The sequence below is a fragment of the Macrobrachium rosenbergii genome, chromosome 36 (genome assembly GCF_040412425.1).
Source record: "Macrobrachium rosenbergii isolate ZJJX-2024 chromosome 36, ASM4041242v1, whole genome shotgun sequence".
Classification (NCBI taxonomy): domain Eukaryota; kingdom Metazoa; phylum Arthropoda; class Malacostraca; order Decapoda; family Palaemonidae; genus Macrobrachium; species Macrobrachium rosenbergii.
Genome location: NC_089776.1, coordinates 28,593,031 through 28,616,277, shown reverse-complemented (window position 1 = coordinate 28,616,277; position 23,247 = coordinate 28,593,031). Strand labels below are relative to the sequence as shown.

At 33.4% G+C, this 23,247-nt stretch overlaps 1 protein-coding gene across 6 annotated transcripts in view; it reads right to left on the bottom strand.

Moving 5' to 3' along the window:
- Nucleotides 1-15,878: 15,878 nt before the first annotated feature.
- LOC136825037 (uncharacterized) overlaps nt 15,879-23,247 on the bottom strand; it is a 23,874-nt gene continuing 16,505 nt past the window's right edge. For 4 of the 6 annotated variants that reach the window (XM_067081085.1, XM_067081086.1, XM_067081087.1 and 1 more), the window contains 3 exons: nt 19,110-19,229; nt 18,695-18,871; nt 15,879-16,819 (listed from right to left, as the gene is read on the bottom strand). In XM_067081085.1, the coding sequence (XP_066937186.1) occupies nt 16,623-16,819; nt 18,695-18,871; nt 19,110-19,229 (494 nt within the window). In that variant the 3' untranslated portion in view covers nt 15,879-16,622. Of the gene's footprint in view, nt 16,820-18,694; nt 18,872-19,109; nt 19,230-22,568; nt 22,728-23,247 lie in introns of all 6 variants that reach the window. The other 2 variants (XM_067081083.1, XM_067081084.1) reach the window with 1 other exon arrangement.

Genomic DNA, 23,247 nt, shown 5'->3' with positions numbered 1-23,247 from the left:
CCGTCTTTCAGAGATTCACCGGCACTTCAATTCGTGTATAACTGTCACGTCAATACCTTTACAAGAGTACGTAGCGCTTCCATAACTGATAACGTATCATCCTCTTATATTTCCTTTTACAGCATATTATAGTCCTCTGCTGACGCTAGCATCATTTACCTATAATTGAGATAAGTAAGATAGAAGTTGTTCGAAGCCTATCGTGGTATCTTTGTATGGAAAATCAATATCAGTGGCATCTGGTTTCAGAAAAGGAACGAATCTAACATGACAGTAAGAAAGTAAAACGACTATAATTTTACAGAAACGCGGATCTGTAAGGCCACAGAAATACAGCTACTAAGATTTACTGAAAACTACGGTTAATTAAACCCTTTCACTGGTATTTGACCTCGACAGCAAATTCTAAAGCAAGAAGAATTAGTTACTCGAATAAAGAATTCATTTTAAATTTTATTCTCTTGTGGTTATTAGTATGTTGTTAGACTGTTTTTACTTTGTTTTTGGTAATAATTAAACGTAAGTGACTTACATTTATGAAATTTTTATAAAATGTTTACTTAGCTTGCCTGATAATATATAACATGAAAAAGTTTAACCTGAAAATAAATTGTGGACAATTAGTTCCTTGTTCATTTGATAACATCACCAAATTGCGCGGTTTCATTAAAGTCTCTCTCTCTCTCTCTCTCTCTCTCTCTCTCTCTCTCTCTTCTCTCTCTCTCTCTATATATATATATATATATATATATATATATATATATATATATATATATATATATATATATATATATATATATATATATATATATATATATATATATATATATATATATATATATATATATATATATATATATATATATATATATATATATATATATATATATATATATATATATGGAAAAAGAGGAAAGGAAGGAGGGGGAGAGAGAGAGAGACTTTATTGAACACGCACAATTTGGTGACGTTATCAATTGAACAATGAAGTAATTGTCCATAATTTATTTTCAGGTTAAACTTATACGTGTTTTATATATATATTAAATTATATATATATATATATATATATATATATATATATATATATATATATATATATATAATAACTAATAATAAAGCTTCCGTAACATTAAGGCCCAAGGGTTTACAGCATACCAATCAGGCAGAACCGACTTTACTGATATTCTGAAATCGTGAGATATCATTAAAGATGCCAATATCCATTGTGCCCTAAGCGACAAAAAAAGATTTTAAAAAAAATCTGAATTATTCGCTTTTGGTTGAAAAGATACATCTTCTTTCCTTTTCCAAATAAGAAAAAGGAAGTTTCTTGGGATAAAAGCCTCTCGTGCATGTCTTTGGGTCGTTATCTTTCATAGGGAATTCATGTGCAGAATATGCAAGTGAGATATGAGTCTCCTTGGCGTGTGTGTGTGTCCTTGAATATGGATACTTCAAGGTGTGTATAGATATTGTGCATTACTCAACAAATTCTTCTTTTCTTAGCAAATGTACTAAACAAGGAAAACAATATTTAATTCATTCTTGACCACAACTTATAGACAATAGACAACCTATCTGTTCACAAATCAATCAAGTTGAGATTTATTTACAATCCCAGCAGACCAGAGAGTGTTCTTTAAGACACCTGTCCGCCATCTTTCCTTTCCATTCCCATTGAGAAAGGGAGCTCTTAAGTAGATGAGATTTTTTCATTGAGAAAGGGAGTCACTCAGTGATAAGACTTGATAATAGACTTGATAATAAAACCTATCTGTTCTCAAATCAATCAAGGTGGGATTTGTTTTTTTTTTTTCTTAGAATTTCCTTCAAGAAATTAGTCAGCCATCTCTTCACTCCCAGGCTCCTCCAAGGGAGCTGTTCAATAGATGAGATTTTTTCATCGAGGGAGGGAGTCACTCAGTGATAATACTTGATGACGAGACTGTATATCTCAAATCAATTAAGTAGAGATTTATTTTCAATCCCAACAGATCAGGAAGTGTTTTTTAAGAGATCCGTCACCCATCTTTCCACTCACGGATTCTTCCAAGGGTGCTCTAAAGTAGATGGGATTTTCTTTTTATTGAGAAAGTGGGTAGAAAGGGAGTCACTCAATGACAAGGTTTGATGATAAGAATTGATATCTGAAATCAGTCAAGTTTAGGTATAATTTTTCAATCCCAACAAATCAGACAGTATTCTTTAAGAGATCTTTCCTTCATCTTTCCAATCCTTGGCTCCCTTAAGGGAGCTCGTAAGTAGATGAGACTTGTCGTTGAGAAAATAAGACTTGATGAGACTGATAGCATTAGCTTCAAGCGGCTATGGCCTCCTTTTCTTTCCCCGTCTCTCGCCCGAGCGCGTAATTTGTTGGGCGTTGTGGCGATGAATGAGAAGCCACTGAAATGTGGTCCTCGCTAATTTGGCCTCTGGGGATTTTACTTGGGACTTTGCCTTTATGCTTTTATTTATCTGATGATTTTGCTTTTATTTTCCGTCAGAACATTCCTAATTATATGATTATTTTCTGGTTACTTGAACGCAAACATCCTTCCAACTTTGTTTTCAATTTTGTCTTTGAATATTATGATATTTATTTTAATTATTAACTGCTTATTTCAGTGACTTTGAAATGCATAGCTTAAGTTACAAAACAATTTTCTTGTATTTTAATACTTTACTTACATTTTTATCTATTATAAATTTGCTCATGTATTTTGTCCTTTCTAATAACTGATATCTCTACTGTCTGTATTTCCTATTATATACCTGCTGTTTCTTCTTTCACATGAACAGCATATTGTTTGGAAACTTGAATTTAAAGTCAGTGGCTCCTATGGGTTTCTTCAGTATGGATAGGGGTCATCTTCTGAATAATAATTATAATAATATAATAATAATAATAATAATAATAATAATAATAATAATAATAATAATAATAATAATAATAATAATAATAATAATAATATTTGGACGTTAGGATCCTGGGAAGCTGCCTGTCTCTGGTTGTAGTATATCTGATTTTTATAATAATAATAATAATAATAATAATAATAATAATAATAATAATGATGATAATAATATAAAAAACTGTCAAATTGACGTGACTCAGAGACTATGAATTTTTCTTTCTTAGAAATGCACAGCTTCAGTTAAAATGAAAGTGTGGTATTGACATTTCCCAAAATTAAAATACTTTGACAATCATACACATCTTATGAGGTTACGTCCGTGTAGTAAATATTCTTTCAATTCTCCCAAAGGCTGTTAGCCTACCAGCTGGAAAAATAGATTTAGATATGAAAAAGCAAGCACAGAGGGCAAAAAATAACTGCATTTGGAAGATTTGAAAAATTTCATTGATCTAATAGCGTGGTGCAAAAAAAAACCATTTTATTTTCTGCTGCTAATTACTTTCCTAAATGGAGAACAAGGTTTTTTTTTGTTTTTTATCGAGGAAAAATGGCATGTTTTTTTTTTTTTTATAGAAAACTTGCCCTGTTTTAGATGTTTAAAGAGATCAGAGTTCTTATGACCTACACTAAACTAAAACATGTTTATACGTACACTATATATATATATATATATATATATATATATATATATATATATATATATATATATATATATATATATGGATATATATATTGTGTTTGTGTATATATATATATATATATATATATATATATATATATATATATATATATATATATATATATATATAGAGAGAGAGAGAGAGAGAGAGAGAGAGAGAGAGAGAGAGAGAGAGAGAGAGAGAGAGAGAGAGGTCAGTGTTAAGGGGAAAGTGTCACATTTTTCAACGCCTGAATTTCGTTAATGTATGACCCCGAAACGAAGATTAGTATTATTATTGCAGAGAGAGAGAGAGAGAGAGAGAGAGAGAGAGAGAGAGAGAGAGAGAGAGAGAGAGAGAGAGAGAGAGAGGATACATATATAAAAATCGATTGTGTGTGTGTGTGTTCCTTTGCTGATTTTAGTCACGCAGTTTCATTCTTTTGAAGGGGAGTCGAATTGCTCCCAATTTGGTAAGCCAACCTTTCTCCTTCAACATAAAATAATTATATATTCAGTAACTTACGATCACATTCCCCACACGAATATGTTAAACACAAAAAATTATATCCTTCACAATTCTTACAAAAACAGATAAACTTCCTGGCTAATTCCTTAACTTTCTCGAGAGGAGAAAGATTCAGAACTCTTTACTGTTATTATTATTTTTTTTTTGCAGCAAACAGGGAACCGTATGACTTCATTTGCTTAATCAGCGGATTTCATTGGCAAAGTTTTCCCAGTTTCGTGAAATAATCCATGAGATGTAACTAGGGAACTTGAGACTTTTTTCTGATTTTCTGTTCTGTTTTTTTCTGTTTGATTTTATTTCATTTTGTGAATAAATGATGATGCATATTTGTGAATAATCCTAAATATGCATCATTATGAATAGGAAAAAATTAGGTCTTAATGTCTTTGTTTTTTTATTCATGTTTGAATTCATAGTGATGTATATTTTGTGAATAATCACGAATATACGTTCTCTCTCTCTCTCTCTCTCTCTCTCTCTCTCTCTCTCTCTCTCTCTCTCTCTCTCTCTCTTTGCCTTAAGAATAAGAATGAATAATCACATAATCACATACATCATTAATACTCTCTCTCTCTCTCTCTCTCTCTCTCTCATATCTTTAAAATGAATAATACTCCCTCTTTCTTTCTCTACATCTAAAATAAGGGCATTTGGCATTAACAATACAGCCTGAATAATTTTTGCTATGCGTAAGATAAAATATATAAAATATAAGCATGAACGTTAAGACTAGAAATATTATGCGCCATTAGTAAGAAATATGACAAGGATATGACGAAAACATGTTTTGGGAATAGGAGTCAACAGAGCATTAGTGAAGCAATATTTGTATAAATATTTGTATTTATATAAATATTTGAATAAATATTTTGACGTTTTTATTTCAGTTGTCAAAATTGGTCACGTGAATCGTCTACATATTATGAGAAGACTTGGAAATCCTACAGACATTATTCATAAAAAATGTATAGTTTCATGGAGTCGTGTTACGTTAACCTTTAGAAACCCTAATAAACTTTAATTAATATTAGTAAGAACGCTAATTCAGGTGACTAATGAAGGCAACTGTAGGTTGCATATAATTTGATTGATAAAATTTAATTGCTAATATACAAATTGTCATGGCTTTTGCTCATATTCCCCAGCGAGTCAATCAGCTGATTACTTTCATCTTTCAGTTATATATCGATCATGAAGAGAAAGCAGAATTAATGTTTATTTGCAGAAATTGTTAAGTGTTATTAACGAAGGACTAGTTGCTAGTTTCCTTTGCGAGAATAAAAGAAGTGATCCTAGATCCCTATTAGAAAATAATAGGGATCTAGCGTCTGTTATTTAGAAAATAATGGATTTTCCAAAGAAAAAAATGCTTTTGTTTTTTCTTCTAAAATCGAATAAATATATTGAATAAGATTCAAAACAGAATAAAGAAATTGTTCGTCCATAAGTGAGGTTACAATCACTTTATGAAGAGAAACAATACCTTGAGTAGAGAAGCAATACTTTCCCTCTCTCTCTCTCTCTCTCTCTCCCCCAAACACCGAGAACAAAGACTCATACATCTTCGTGTGTCTAATGCTCTTTGTGGAATAGACGGCCGCCATAAATGCGGGGAATGAATTATGTAAAGGAAAAGGAGAAAATTTATAGCTTCTCCTTTCTAACATTATGTTGAGTAAAGCACCGAACGAGATAAATGAGGTCCACTTTGGGCTAACAAAGAGCTATATGCATACAAATAACCTTTATTTTTAGCCGTCTCTTTCTTTATATATTTCATGTCTTGTGAACGGACGATAGATTTTTCATGTTTCCACTAATGTATTGGTTAATATAATATGAGCTACAACCATGCAATGAATGAATAATCATTTAAGCTGGTATGGTACATTCCCAATCATATCATTTAGGCAAAGATACTGCTTTATTATTACCAGCATTAGAAAAGCAATATTATCAATTGTCATGAGTAAGACAAGAAATTAGTCGCCACTTTTACAGAAAGCTTGTTGTTGTTATTATTATTATTATTATTATTATTATTATTATTATTATTATTATTATTATTATTATTAAAAGATGAACCCTTTTCATATGGAAGAAGCCCCCAAGAGCATTGACTTGAAAATCAAACTTACAAAGAAGACAGTGTTCAGTTGAAAGAGAAGTAGCGGAAGGTAATAGGAAACAGGAAGAAGATATCAGTTCTTAAAAAAAATAAATAAATACATTTCATTCATCAAGTTACTTATCCACGCCCCAGCTTGGTTGATAGATTTATCCACGCCCCAGCTTGGTCGATAGATTTATCCACGCCCCAGCTTGGTCGATAGATTTATCCACGCCTCAGCTTGGTCGGTAGTTTTATTCAAGGTCTAGAGTATACTCTCTAGACCTTGGTTTTATCCACGCCACAGCGTGGTTGATAGATTTATGAATGAAATGGGTATTAGGGTACTTATATTATTGCCCTGTCCCTTTCATTCATTATCTATTGAAGCTCAGCGAATAGTAACAGTTTGTAATCATTCTCAGTATGGTGACATCAAAGCAGGATGAGTGAATAATTGTTTTGATGAGTTTATAGTTGCAAAATTTGATTCTGTTTAATGGAACATCTGCCCGGCTAAAAAGCCTTACGTGGCGATAACAGTGAATATCAATTTGTAGTCGGTCAGTAGGAATCAAATGCTAGAAGCCTTATTTCCATGTTTTGCAATGCAATATATGAGGTCTTTTTTAAGTACCGAATATTTTACCGAATATTTCCACAACTCAGAAAGATATTTATGTGAGATATACTTTTGTAATTTTCCTAATCATAAAGGTGTACGCTGATTATTTTAAATGTGTATCGTTTATATCCTTTCGAATGCGATATTAATTGATGTCTCATTCGAAAGGATATTTCAGCAATTAAATTTACCTGTTATGATAGCAACATCAGCTTAATTAAGAATGGTTAAACACACTCATGTCAGAAAGTGTGAATATTATGATGTGTTACTGTGTTTAAGTATTAAATGATATAATTGCTATCTGTATTAAATTATGAGTATATAATTCAGATAATACAAAAAATATTCCAGTATATATATTGTAAACAGACCAATTCTCCAACAATTGTAGTTTCGTCCCAGCTGTAAAACACAACAAACATTTGTCAAAAATTAAAAATCACATCATTAAAGAGAATCTTTTGGGAATAACAAAAAGGAGATTAGGAAAAAATCAACTCTCGTATAGGGGTAGTGCAATCAGTGCACCTCACAATGCGCACTGTAGGCAATACTCGAGGTTATTTACAGCGTCCCTTTGGCTCTAGCTGCAACCTTTTTCATTCTTTTTACTGTACCTCCGCTCATATTCTCTTTCTTCCATCTCACTTTCCACCCTCTCCTAACAAATGTTTCAACATTAATTCATTGTTGAATGACATCATGGTTCCCAGCACTTGGCCTGTAACCTAAATCTTATATTCCAGTTCCAATTGGGAAAGAGCGAGGATACTGTGTTTTCTGAAACTATAGCAAGGATAGGACGTCTGACCTTGGAAAATGCAATTAGAGTTCCCGAAAAACAACTTTCATGGAATCTTACATAAGTCCTCGTTAGGCAAACTTCCTTCTGAGAACTTCGCTCCCATCCTTTATAAACGTCTTTGAAGTTTTTTTTTTTATTTATTTTTTTTTACTTCTAATTGCTTTATGTCTGTTGTTGTGAATGGCACAAGATCTGCTCCTTTCTCGCCTCTAATGGGGTTCGCCAGGAGTCTGAGCCTTCGCCTACCCTGGTTGGAAAACGTCATGAAAGTTACTGACTCTATGACTGGATCTCTCTTCGGGGTGTGACTCTTTTTACGTCAAATCTTTGATATTTAATAAATATTTACATAATATCTCTGATATTTAATTAAAGTTTGTTTGATATCTTTAGTATTTAATGAATGCTTATTTATTGTCCTCAATATTTAATAAATATTTATTTTATATATTTAATATTTATTCGTTGCTTGTTTAATATTATCTTTAATATTTAATAAATATTTGTCTAATATCTTTGATATTTAATCAATATTCGTTTAATACTTTTGAACATTTAATAATTGTTTATTTGATATCTTTAATATTTTATAAACCCGTAATTGATATATTTAATAGTAAATAATTATTTCATATATTTATTATTTACTAAATATTTATTCGATATCTTTAATGTTTAATCAATGTTTATTCAGTAGCTTTAATATTTATATATTATTTATTCATTATTTTTAACATTATTCAATATTTATTTAATTTTCATATTTAATCAATATCTATTTTATATCTTTATTAAATGAATATTTTTTTTATCTTTTTTAATATTTGATCAATACTAATCTGATATCTTTGATACTTAATAAATATCCATTTAATATTTTTAATATTTAATCAGTATTTGTTTCATATTTTCAATACTTCATAAATGTTTAATTAATATCTTTAGTATTCAATGAATATTTAATTGATAACTTTAACATTTAACAAATATTTACCTAATATCTCTAATAATTAATAAATATTTATTCCAAAAATGTAGCGTACGAATTATGATATCGCTTATTTTCTTAGGTAGAGTTTATTTAAGTGATCAAGTCTGAAATAAAAAAAAAAAATAAACAAACTTATTCAATTTGTACATTCAGCTCCACCAAGCTATCAGTTGGTGTGTTTATCCAAATGCCCACTCTCAATTTAAACATCAAACATCCTTCCTCTGGCAACATCAGTATTAACTACCAATTAACCGAATCTGACCTGAACTGAATATGACCTCACTGGGGAAAGAGGACATATGAAATCAGCATTCAAGTCCCAAAGTAATGGTCAAGAGGTGACCTTTCTGGACTAATCCCCAAACAAGTGCCCACTTTCAATTTAAACATCAAACATCCTTCCCCTGATAACATCAGTATTAACGACCTGTTAACCGAATCTGACCTGAACTGAAGATGACCTCACTGGGGTCATACGAAATCAGTATTTTAGTCCCAAATAATCTTGAGCAATCCCCAACAAGTGCCCACTTTCAATTAAACATCAAACATCCTTCCCCTGGCAACATCAGTATTAACCACAAAGTAACTGAATTTGACCTCACTTGGGAAAGAGGACATATGAAATCAGCATTCAAGTCCCAAAGTAATCGTCAAGAGGTGGCCTTTCATGAGTAATCCCCAAACAAGTGCCCACTTTCAATTTAAACATCAAACATCCTTCCCCTGATAACACCAGTATTAACGACAAATTAACCGAATCTGACCTGAACTGAATATGACCTCAGGGGGTAAAGAGGACATATGAAATCACAGCGTTCAAGTCCCAAGTAATCTTGAGTAATCCCCTAACAAGTGCCCACTTTCAATTTAAACATCAAACATCGTTCCTCTGGCAACATCAGTATTGACGACAAATTAACCGAATCTGACCTGAACTGAATATGACCTCAGTGGGGAAAGAGGACATATGAAATCAGCCTTCAAGTCCCAAATAATCTTGAGTAATCCCCAAACAAGTGCCCACTTTCAATTTAAACATCAAAGATCCTTCCTCTGGCAACATCAGTATTGACGACAAGTTAACCGACACTAATATTTCTTCCCATAATACATTCTATTCTGGACAAAGCAATGGGTTAAAAAGTCCAGTGTTTTCATCTATGTTTTTAGAGCATTCTGAACATGTAGCCTGAATATATTGATGATGAAATAGATAAGATTAGGAATGCAGGCAAAAAATTGAAATATCTGTTAGTGTATTAAACAGTGCATTTTGAAGCGGCAAAAAGGACTATGTATCAAAACCAGAAAGAACCTTACAACACAAAAAATTTGCTTGTTTTGCCTTATAATAATAATATGAAAGATATCCCTCATCTTCTTAAGAATTTTGGTGTTAGTGTCGCATTTAAGAACAATACAACAATGAAAAATGTACTTATCAAGAACTCCCCAGACAATACTAAAGGGTGTGTATATAAAATTCCGTGTAAGTCTTGTGACAACTTTTATATTGGCCAAACCGGGAAAGCACTGGAAAAAAGAGAATTGAACAACATAAGAAATGTGTGAGGTATGCACAAGGGAACAGACCTATAACCTGTGAATTGTTGGTTCTGGCACCTGCCATTATAATTCTTTTTGCTGGATATTGTGTTTTAGTCCTCACTCAGAGTAGCAGCTTTATCAAGTTTCTTCACCTCTCTCTCTCTCAAATAAGCTCTTATATGTTCAGGAATTCCTCTTAGATATTGCTCTAAGACCACTAATTCTTCTAGTTCGTCCATAGACTTAACTTTAGCAGCCTCCAGCCATCGTTTAAAACATCTCCTTACTTTATAGGCATAATCCAAGAAAGTCATCTTGCCATCCTTCTTCAAAGATCTGAAATTTTCATTGTAATATTCAGGGGTCATCTGGTAAACCTGTAGCACATTGTGTTTGAGTACTTGGTACTCTTTACACTGATCAGCTGATAAGGCTAAGTAGGCACTTCTTCCTTTACCAATGAGAACACTCTGTATCAAGACTGACCATTTATCCTCTGGCCATCCCATACCTGAAGCCATTTTTTCAAAGTGATCAAAAAACTCATTTGGAGCTTCTGTAAATTTTGGAATTAACTTCTGTACTCCAGCTACATCAAACACAGGGTCTGCATTACCTTGGATATAGTTATATGGGTTTACAGGCAGTAAGGATCGAGCTCTGATTAACTCCAACTCCCTTTCATGTTTTGCTTTTTCTCTTTCTTCTTCTTCTCACCTCCTTACTCTGTCTCTTTCTTCTTTTGCTTTATCTCTTTCTTCTTTTTCTTTCTCAACCTGTATTCGCAGCCTAAATAAGTTTTCTTCTGACTCCAGCACCTTCAGTCTACCCCAAAATTCTTCTGAGTCTAAACTTCCAAGTTCTGCTTGTACATCACCGTTCTCATTTTCTTGCCTTACTTTATTTGTAAATTCTACCTCAGCTGCATTCAACAATTCATATGCCTCCCTTAACTCTCCATCTACTTTACCAGAGCTTATCAATGCCTGGATTGCAACACACTTAACTTGTGCCTCAATCGTATCAAAAGTAACATTACCCCCACACGTCACTGCTAAGAGAGTCCACTGTGCCTTAGTCAGGTGAGATTCAGATAACTTTCCGATGGTTGGAGCTGCCAAAATTTCCTGAACTTTAAACAGAGCCATTTTCTCTATTTACTCAACAAAAGGGTTTACAATACACTTCAAAACAATTATATGGTTACTCTCCTACCAAAAACATATTCCTAACGCCACCAGTATAAACCATAAACCAGAGTGATATTCTGCTTAGTTCTTCCTGGACGACGGGCACCATATAATTTGTTTAATTCTCCCAGATCTAGCTGTCAAATATTTTATCAGGGTTCAATTCTGGGTTCAATCCCATTCAATCTGTCTAATCCCGTTCTTTAATTTCGTCCCGTTCAATTTTCCCAGGTCTGGGCACCAAATCATTTTTCACAAAGTGATCAAGCACCTGGTTATTACACAAATAATAATACCAAAAAGTTACCTCAATTCGATCAGATACTTGAAACCTCATAACAAATATATTAAGACTGAATACTCTAAAGGTACAGTGATCCCATAAAACTTGCTTATCACTTGAGAAAATCAATGTAACTTTATCAAGTTATGGGTGAGGTAACAACTAACAAGCTATAAACAGACTAGTGGAAAATGGGTATCACTTCAACAAACACTATAACGGTTTCCCTGGTTCTATTTCACCTAGATATGTCTCAGGTGAACAGACAGATATACAGTCATACTTCGAACTTAAACCAGGTTAGGTTTCAGAACCCTCGTGCAGGGTGAATTTTTAAGCGTAAGTTTGGCATGGTCTCTAAAAATACTAATAAATGCTTATTTCTAAAAAGTTTAAACACTAAATATGCCCTAATCATGATCCCAAATTATTAAGTTAACTTTTAAATGGAATTAAAGTTACTGTAATTTCATTTAAAAAGTTAGCTTAATACATTGCCTTTAAAAAGAGAAATAAATGGTTTACATAAAAATTGAGTTGTAAGAAATTTCTCTCTCTCCCCCTTCCAACCGATCTATTTTTAGAATCATCTCAACCTCTTTTAGCAACTTTTTTATTCTGCGTCTCTTTCTCTTTGTTCTGAAATGCTTTTTCATGAACAAACAATTTTATATTTTGACTAATACAACTCTTAGTTATTATGTCTCTATGTTTTAGAATGTATTTGCAACACTAGTGCACTTAAACTTCGTAGACGATACAGGTCAAATTAGATCAAGTTAAACCATCTACTGTACAGGTAAAGATGTACAGAGAATTAATAAGTTGTAAAAATGTGTGAGCGCTAACTATGTGAGAGAGAGAAAGAGAACCAACAAATGGTAAAGAATCGCCTGGTTCAAGGGTTGTCCTTACTTAAATTAGAGAGTGAAATTATTTATCAGTTATTACGGAGACTGAGAGAATAACACTGAGAGAATAACAGAGAGAGAGAGAGAGAGAGAGAGAGAGAGAGAGAGTGATTGTCCTTACTTGAAATGTCAAGTTATATTATTTATGAATTACAGTATTACAGAGAGAGAGAGAGAGAGAGAGAGAGAGTTAGCTTAATACATTACCCTTAAAAAAAAGAAATAAATGGTTGACTTAAGAATATAGTGTGTGACTCTCACCCATTCCACCAATCTATTTTTAGAAGTCTTCTCAACCCCGTTTTTACAAACTTTTTTTATTCTGTCACTTTCTCTTTGTTCTGAAATGCTCTATGTCTCTATGTTTTAGAACTGCACATTTACAGTTTGTAAACGGTACAGGTAAAATTAGATCAATTCAAAATTATCTACTGTACAGTTAAAGACATACAGAGAAACAGTGCGGTAATACGTAGGTTGGCTAACTTCGAACGAGAGAGAGAGAGAGATAACAGTTGTCCTTACTTAAGAGAGTGAAATTTTTATGAATTATTACGGACAGAGAGAGAGAGAGAGAGAGAGAGAGAGAGAGTGAGAGAGAATTACAAGAAAAATTTGACCACTGATTAGCAACACTCTCATTCTTGTCATGTTAAATGACATGTCTGACAGCTTTGCCTTCCACCTTCTTACAAAAAGATGAGGGAGGAAAAATTCAAGATAATACAAATTTTGTATTACAGTTTTTTTATTATTATTATTATTATTATTATTATTATTATTATTATTATTATTATTATTATTATTATTATTATTATTATTATTTAATTTTATTAATCTTATTTGAAAATTATTACATATTATTACTTAAAAAGTTTATTTATCATACAAATAAACATACCTGTTTACATGTACCATAAAAATTCATCTCACTAAAAAGAGAGAGAAGAGAAATTATTACTTTTAATAATATTTAATGTTATTTAATTTACACATAAAAGCTTGAAAACTTATAAATTACATAAAAAATTAAACAAACACTTTTGCTGGGTTTCTCAGTGTACGGAAATGTTCGTGTGTCTGTGAAAAACTCGTGTATGACCATTAGTTAGGTTCCAATAAAAAATTCGTGTGTCTGTGAATTCGTGCAACTCGAATCGCGCAAGTTCGAGGTATTACTGTATCACTTACCTTGTACACATTCATTAATTTCTCTAATTACTAGTGGTCAAAATGAAACACTGTGCTTTTAAAACTTTAAACAAACATGTTTCTTTCTAAGTTCAAAAGTTATATGCAGAGTTCACAATCTCAAAAAGATTTACTAATAATTGATAACAGTGTAAGATTTAAGTATTTCTTAATCAAGTTTAATTCACAAAACTTTAATTTATTAAGAAAGCAATTTGGTTAAGTAAGATTCAAACCATTAACTATCACTCAAGTTTTAAACATATACCTGATTAATTAAACTCAACATAAATGTTCACCAAAATATTACTGACTGGAATCCACATAAATATTTTCTGAAATCCCAATAATAAGTATGCATTAACAAAATGCTAAGTAATCACCAGCACAAAACTTTGTAAAATAGTAATTATAAAATTATAGTATTATGATAACACAGACATATAAGAATGAAATATGCAAAAATGGAAATATGCCAACAGCAATTTCTAAGACAAATAAAATATGTTTAAAGATTATATCAATCTTTCTAAAGATTACCTTCACTTTAAAAAAAAAAGGTTAAACTCACGTCTTTCTAAGACTTTCTCAAAGAAAACACTGCTAAGTCACAATGACATACACAATGATATATAATTAGCAGCAAGAATGATTATAACTCACTTTAAGAGATAACATTCACCTCCTATTAAAATAATAATTCTCTTTCACTTAGAACATCACTTTAACTCTTAACATAATAAAAACCAGTAAACATCACATTACTTTTCTTTAGGTGGTACACCATTATACACTTTACACAATGCTTGCAAAATATAAATACCTTAGATCACTCTTACAAAATGTATACACTTCTTGGGTGAGTTTAACAAAACTTTTACAAACAGGAGAGCAACCAGTATAAAAATCTTATACATGAATGGTAATTTGAGAGAGAGAGGGAGACAGCCTATTTCCAGCAACCCCTTTGGCTAACTGCCTCTTTCTCATTCAGCACTCCTCTTTTATCTTCAAGCCCTCCCAGAATACTCAAAAGAATACACATAGGGAATTCACGGAGCTCTTATCAATGATTGACATTATTCGCTGACTCAAACCACCTGAGCAAATAAAGAGAAGCAATTTTGGACCAAAACTGGCTTGCTGTCAGCATGTCAACTTCAACTACCTCTGTTCCTCATTCTTTCAACTCAAGATTATGAAAAAATAACAGAGATAGACACAGCTAATAACCATGGAACAGACACACATGATAAACATATAACAAGCATTTAGCCGATAGCTGTCAACTCATGCCAGAGATAAGACAAGAGGCCCTCACCTTTCGAACACGACTTCCTCCAAACACTTATGTCAATACAGGATGTAGTGATCTGATAAGAATCTTACCCTTTCTCTCTGTTCGGCGTTAACGCTCAGTACTCGTTTTAATATACTGCACAATATATTAAACAAATGGAAAAACATATCAAGACATTTTAAGATTACGTGATACACAATTTATCTGTAAGAAAAAGACATTTTAAAATCATATCATCACAACAAATGATGAATCTGCAAGCAAAACATCAAAATTTTCACAGAGATACCTATTATACTTGTAGAATGGTTTTATATATTATAACACTTTATAATAATAATAATAATAATAATATATATATATATATATATATATATATATATATATATATATATATATATATATATATATATATATATATATATATATATATATATATATATATATATATCTTTTGGGCTTTCATAATCATAAGTGGGTATTGTCAAGACAGAGTGTTATTCACAATTAGACATATCAGATTTTCAATCAACCATATTTTTTCATTCTAATATAGTACTGTATTATCTCTAGTATTTCGTCTCTTCTCAGAATGTTCAGTGTAACCAGTGTCAGTCTGAAATTCCGAACTTTTATTTTCCTCCTCTTTCCCTTCATCAGCATCTGTTTGTTTCCATGCTTATTAAAAGTTCTTTCATTTTTACATTTTGTTAATTTCTTAATCTCTTTTTTCACTTCTTTTCATTCATTTAAAAAATTTCTGAAGACACAAAAGGATTATTTCAATGAAAGACCAAGTGGTTAACATGCATATATTGTTGAAACTTCACCTATAGAATAACAATTCTATTTTATGCCAAACATTTCTAATAATCACAAAGCGTGTACAATAAAATGGTATATTCATCTCTGTGAAAGATTATTTGCAAATTACAAAAGAACATTATAATATCATATCCTCAGGGGTTCTCACAGAACAGCACCAGAGAAGTGCAGCAGAGGAAGTACAGCATAACAAAGCCAGGAAGACTTCAAGAGGCAGAATCTAAGTGAATGAATATTATAACATGCAATAATAATAATAATAATAATAATATGTTTTTAATGACAACTGAGTTCTGTTCCTCAGCAGGACAGTATCATTATCTTCCGAGAGGATGGAGAGGAGGGAGGAAGGAAGGAAGGGAGGAAGGGAGGTAGGAAGGAAGGAAGGCAGGAAAGAATGAAGGAAGGGAGGAAAGAAGGGAGGAAGGAAGGGAGGAAAGAAGGAAGGGAGGAAAGAAGGGAGGAAGGAAGGGAGGAAAGAAGGAAGGGAGGAAAGAAGGAAGGGAGGAAGGAAGGGAGGAAAGAAGGAAGGGAGGAAAGAAGGGAGGAAGGAAGGGAAGAAAGAAGGAAGGGAGGAATAAGGAAGGAAGGAAGAATCCTACAGAGAAGATTCACTAAAAGGGAAATCACAAAATCACTTTCCTTCCTCCTCAGAAGGACAATTCAGGTTCTGCATCACACAGAAGAAGAAGATCAACCTTATGCTGACTTCTTCTGGTGATTTTATACCAGCAGTTGGCAGTAACCCTGTCTTTTTTCTGAACAATCATGTTGAATCACTTTGGTCGAAGTAGGGCGATAAACCTGCATGATGGCGCCACAGCGCCTCGAACGGTCTACTTGGTAACCTTCCCACCAAAGCTCCTTTTGTAAAGGTCTTCCACTCTCCATCCATTTCCCTTCGTACACTCCTATCCATCCTTTGAAAGTTAAGAAACAAAGAAAAATGGTCATATTAAAGAAATCTTAGTCAATGAATCAAAATATTAAGGACAATTATGGTAAATGATAGGTTGGAAATATTAGCTTTTTAATTATTTATGGAACATCGTGTGAATATATTTCTTTGGTGAGTCCTGACTAATAGCATTTTGAATTTTATACATACATACATACATACATACATACATACATATATATATATATATATATATATATATATATATATATATATATATATATATATATATATATATATATATATATATATATATATATATATATATATACATACAGGGTGTTACACGAGTTTATGAGTGAAAAATTTTGGGAAATGAAAGAAAAAGTGATTTTGAGCAGAAAATGTTCAATGAAGAAATGCAATTTAAGGCTCTGTTTGTGGGTGGGGAATTTCAAATGACCGTCCACCTTCCACCATCTGACTCCCAGGCATTTGGCAAGATGGCGTCCGGGAGGGGAGAGTAGTCAGGGGATATGGGGAGGGGATGGAGGGGTTAGAAGGATGAGGATAGAATGATTAGGCCGATGTGAATCAAATACCTCCCAATCAAATGTTTTCTTTGGATACTGGTAAAAAAATGCATGCATCATTGAAACCCTCTCCCTCCCCATCAATGGTATTCACTGAACACAGATAAAAGAAAGAATAAACCAAATAAGAAGAAGAAGAGGAAGCCCAACTGAATCTCGCATCCATCCAAAGAAGGGTCATCCATGAGACACCCATCAAAGGTTGAAAATGTGTTATTAAAACTCTCTCCCTCTCCATCAGAAGCATTCATCAGACACCCGTCATGGGCGTATGCCTAGTCATTCCTGGCTCCTGATTCGCCCATTCTGTGACGAAGAGGCGGCAGGACAGACAGACAGAATTCAAGCAACACAAATGAACGTTGCCTCAGAGCAACATTTGCATGACTTTCTTCATGCGTTGTGCAGCCACACGGTACCGCTCTGAGCTAACCATTAAAATGAGATTGCTTGCAAGAAAAAGAGCCATAATCAAAAGATTAGCAATGTATTTGCCTATTTAGTTCCTCGTTGGGCGAGCGGGTTCCGTTCTCAGCTACCACTCTGTTGGCCGCGAGTTCGAATCTCCGACCGGCCAATGAAGAATCAGAGGAATTTATTTCTGGTGATAGGAATTAATTTCTCGCTATAATGTGGTTCGGATTCCACAATAAGCTGTAGGTCCCGTTGCTAGGTAACCAATTGCTTCTTAGCCACGTAAAATAAATCTAATCCTTCGGGCCAGCCCTAGGAGAGCTGTTAATCAGCTCAGTGGTCTGGTTAAACTAAGATATACTTAACTTTTTTATTCGCTCTCCCCCAACCACTAACCCTACATCACAGGCTACTCTGACCTCGTGTGAAGGGCCTCCCTCCCTCCCTCGCCTCAACGGTCATTTGAAATTGCCATCACCCATAAACAAAGCCTTCAATGCTTTTCTTTCGAGAACATTTTTGCTGAGAATTACTTTCTCTTTCATTTCTGAGTATTTGCATAAACTCGTGTTACACCATTTATACATACATATACTGTATATATATATATATATATATATATATATATATATATATATATATATATATATATATATATATATATATATATATATATATATATATATATATATATATATATATATATATATATATATATATATATATATATATATATATATATATATATATATATATATAAATGTATGTTTGTTGTGTGGCATTACATGACATTAAAATTCCCTCTCTCTCTCTCTCTCTCTCTCTCTCTCTCTCTCTCTCTCTGCTGTTGATGAGTTGATTATTATTTAGATTCATGTCAAGAAACTTACCAGTATAACGAAAAGCCTGACCAACTTGTTGTAAACTTTCTGTTGTAAAGTCCTGCAGGAGGCGCCACCCTGCCTCTTGGCAGGTGGCCTTCATCTCCTGCCAGGTCTTCTGATCCCACACAAACTTCACGCATCCCAGACCCTCGACGACCCCTGGCCGGCTTTCGCACGAGAACTCTGGGGGGGAGGAAGAGGGGGCTGCAGTGAGGATGAGGAGGCTACACAAGAGTCAGAATTCCCCGAATGACAGACATCAACGCAGATCTTTCATGAGCTGATTTATAAGATGAAAAAGTAGATGATGATACAACAAAGTGAACTGAAGCAATTTTGCTCTTTTCTGCTGACTCTGTGTTTCACAGATTCTGACTCTGCAGGAAAAAGCTCAGAGAGACAAAGGATCGTCTTCCCTTACCACAGGTTCGTCCATCTCCCTCGAAAGGGGGGTTGCAAGAGCAGCTGTAACTCCCGACGGAGTTCCTGCATGCTGCCTGGGGGCTGCACTCCGCCTTCCCTTGGGCGCACTCGTCGATGTCTGTCATTTATGGAGAAAAGAGATTAATATATATATATATATATATATATATATATATATATATATATATATATATATATATATATATTGCAATTTGTCTTTAGGAAAGTCTAGAAAATCTCTTCATAGAGAGAAAGTGGATACAAACTCTTTGTCAAGGAAAGTGCAGTCAAAGTGACAAAAGTCGTCAAGTCAGTCTTAAATGCAAAAGTGTCACCACACCTGTGGCAGAAAGCTCAGAAATAAATACATTGTAATTATACCCTCAATGGGCAAACGTCAGGATAATGAGTTTAGTGGAAAGAAACCTATATTTGTGGACTCTAAGAGAATTTTCATGACTGGAAAGCTTTAAATAGTTCTTGAAGTATGATAATAGTTCAATGAGATCATTAAGAGTGTTCAAGAGGTACACATTCCATAAAAAGATACGAGTACTTTACATTGAAGGCCACAGCAATTTTGCGAAAAGGTAAGGATTGGTTTTTTTTTTATTTCAAAAAGTGACACTTGTTCTTCGAAGAGGACAGGTGAGAGAAAGGATTACTCTGGGTGCTTCTGAATCAACATTCAAAACGAGTTTGACATTTTCTGTGAAAGGTTTCCTGACAGCAGATATATCCATGTCAGTTTAATAATTAAAGATCCACAAGGAGGAAAGGAAATGGACGATTGCTCTTTCAAAAGGAAAAGACCCAATATGAGAGATGACACAGTTCGTCTGAATGTCTTTCCAAAACTCAGACAGCCAGAACTCAGTGAAGGAGTGGCAGGCTTTTTCCATGCATTAGGAAGTGATGTTATGATAAGTAAGATTAAATGAAAATAATTGGTATGGAGGAAGTTATATGAAAGAATTGTAAGAAAAAGGAAGAAAATTTGAATATGATGAAAAAATTTTTTAGAAAGTAAAACATGTAAATATATGAAAAAAGATGGGGAGTAAAAAACCGATTAATCAATCTGTCTTACCATCACAATGTGAACCATTCTGTGCAAAACCAAAAGGACAAGAACAGGTTCGTCCATCTCCCTCGAAAGGGGGGTTGCAGGAGCAGCTGTAACTCCCGACGGAGTTCCTGCATGCTGCCTGGGGCTGCACTGCCTTCCCTCAGGCGCACTCGTCCATGTCTGGTCATTAAGGCAAGAAAGAGATTTGACTATATCTATATATATATATATATATATATATATATATATATATATATATATATATATATTGCAATTTGTCTTTAGGAAAGTCTAGAAAATCCATTCATAGAGAGAAAGTGAATACAAACTCTTTGTCAGGGAAAGTGCAGTGAAAGTGACAAAAGTCGTCAAGTCAATCTTAAATGCAAAAGTGTCACCACACCTGTGGCAGAAAGCTCAGAAATAAATACATTGTAATTATACTCTCAATGGGCAAACGTCAGGATAATGAGTTTAGTGGAAAAGAACCCTATATTTGTGGACTAAGAGAATTTTCATGAGTGGAAAGCTTTAAATAGTTCTTGAAGTATGATAATAGTTCAATGAGATCATTAAGAGTGTTCAAAAAGTGCACATTCCATAAAAAGATACAAGTATATTACCTTAACAGCCACAGCAATTTTACAAAAAGGTAAGGATTGTTTTTCATATCAAAAAGTGACACCTGTAAAAGTCAAAAGCGGACAGGTGAAAGAAAGGATTACTTTGGATTCTACTAAATCAGCATTCAAGCGAGTTTGACATTTTCTGTGAAAGATTTTCTGACAGCAGATATATCCATGTCAGTTTAATAATTAAAGATCCACAAGGAGGAAAGGAAATGGACGATTGCTCTTTCAAAAGGAAAAGACCCAATATGAGAGATGACACAGTTCGTCTGAATGTCTTTCCAAAACTCAGACAGCCAGAACTCAGTGAAGGAGTGGCAGGCTTTTTCCATGCGTTAGGAAGTGATGTTATGATAAGTAAGATTAAATGAAAATAATAGTTATGGAGGAAATTATATGAAAGAATAGTAAGGAAAAGGAAGAAAATTTGAATATGATGAAAACATTTTTAGAAAGCAGAATGTATGTAAAAATATAAAAAATGATGGGAAGTAAAAAACCGATTAAGCAACCTGTCTTACCATCACAATGTGAACCATTCTGTGCAAAACCAGGAGGACAACAGGTTCGTCCATTTCCCTCGAAAGGGGGGTTGCAAGAGCAGCTGTAACTCCCGACGGAGTTCCTGCATGCTGCCTGGGGGCTGCACTCCGCCTTCCCTTCAGGCGCACTCGTCGGTGTCTGTCATTTATGGAGAAAAGATTAATATATATATATATATATATATATATATATATATATATATATATATATATATATATATATATATATATATATATATATATATATGTGTGTGTGTGTGTGTGTGTGTGTCTGTGCTTATATATATATATATATATATATATATATATATATATATATATATATATATATATATATATATATATATATACATTGCAATTTGTCTTTAGGAAAGTCTAGAAAATCTCTTCATAGAGAGAAAGTGGATACAAACTCTTTGTCAAGGAAAGTGCAGTCAAAGTGACAAAAGTCGTCAAGTCAGTCTTAAATGCAAAAGTGTCACCACACCTGTGGCAGAAAGCTCAGAAATAAATACATTGTAATTATACTCTCAATGGGCAAACGTCAGGATAATGAGTTTAGTGGAAAAGAAATCTATATTTGTGGACTCTAAGAGAATTTTCATGCCTGGAAAGCTTTAAATAGTTCTTGAAGTATGTTAATAGTTCAATGAGATCATTAAGAGTGTCCAAAAGGTGCACATTCCATAAAAAGAGACACGTACATTACATTAAAGGCCACAGCAATTTTGCGAAAAGGATTTTATTTTATTTCAAAAAGTGACATTTGTTCTTCAAAACAGGCCAGATAAGAGAAATAATTCTATTTAATCAAGGTTCAGTAACAAATGGACATTTCCTAAAAAATTTTCTGAAAGCAGATATATTCATATCAGGTCGATAAGCAAGGATCCACAAAGAGAAAAGAAATGGATGATAGTTTTTTCAAAAGGAAAAGACCCAAAATGAGAGATGACACAGTTTGTCTGAATGTCTTTCCAAATCTCAGACAGCCAGAACTCAGAAAAGGAATGGCAGGCTTTTTCCATGCGTTAGGAAGTGATGTTATGATAAGTAAGACTAAATGAAAATAATTGGTATGGAGAAAATTGTATGAAAGTATTGTAAGGAAAAGGAAGAAAATTTGAATATGATGAAAACATTTTTAGAAAGCAGAATATATGTAAAAATATAAAAAATGATGGGGAGTAAAAAACCGATTAAGTAATCTGTCCTACCATCACAATGTGAACCATTCTGTGCAAAACCAGGAGGACAACAGGCTCGTCCATTTCCCTCGAAAGGGGGGTTGCAAGAGCAGCTGTAACTCCCGACGGAGTTCCTGCATGCTGCCTGGGGGCTGCACTCCGCTTTCCCTTGGGCGCACTCGTCGGTGTCTGCTCGGGAGTAAAGACAGTTTTGAGAAAAGAGGCATTGCGGAATGGTCCCTTTTGCTCTGAGGAAGGGCAAGGAAAGTCATTTCGGGAGACAAAGATGGCTAAGAGTTTTTTCAGTCCACATATTATAAGGACTTGGAATTGATGGCATGCTGGATAAAAAAAATTAGACCTTTAAATATGTATAACAAATCATTTCAAAACCATACCCATCACAATATCAGATAAAATTTCTGTGTTAAAGAAGGACAAATATTCCTTGAAACATTAAAGGCAGTGAGAATAGTGACTTGGAATTTGATCTGTTTGATCCTATTATAAAAAGTTTCCTCTTCCTACTGGAAGGTCATCAAATGGGAAGGGTTAACTTTGAAAGGAGAAAGAGCCATGAAACATCACCGAAAGTGTCACGTTGCTTCTCTGATTATGAAGGAGTGAGTGAGTGAGTGAGCACTCTGTCTGAAGACTGCTCAGTAAAGAAGTTCTATTTGCGAGCGACTGTTGACGTCGAGTCAGTCAG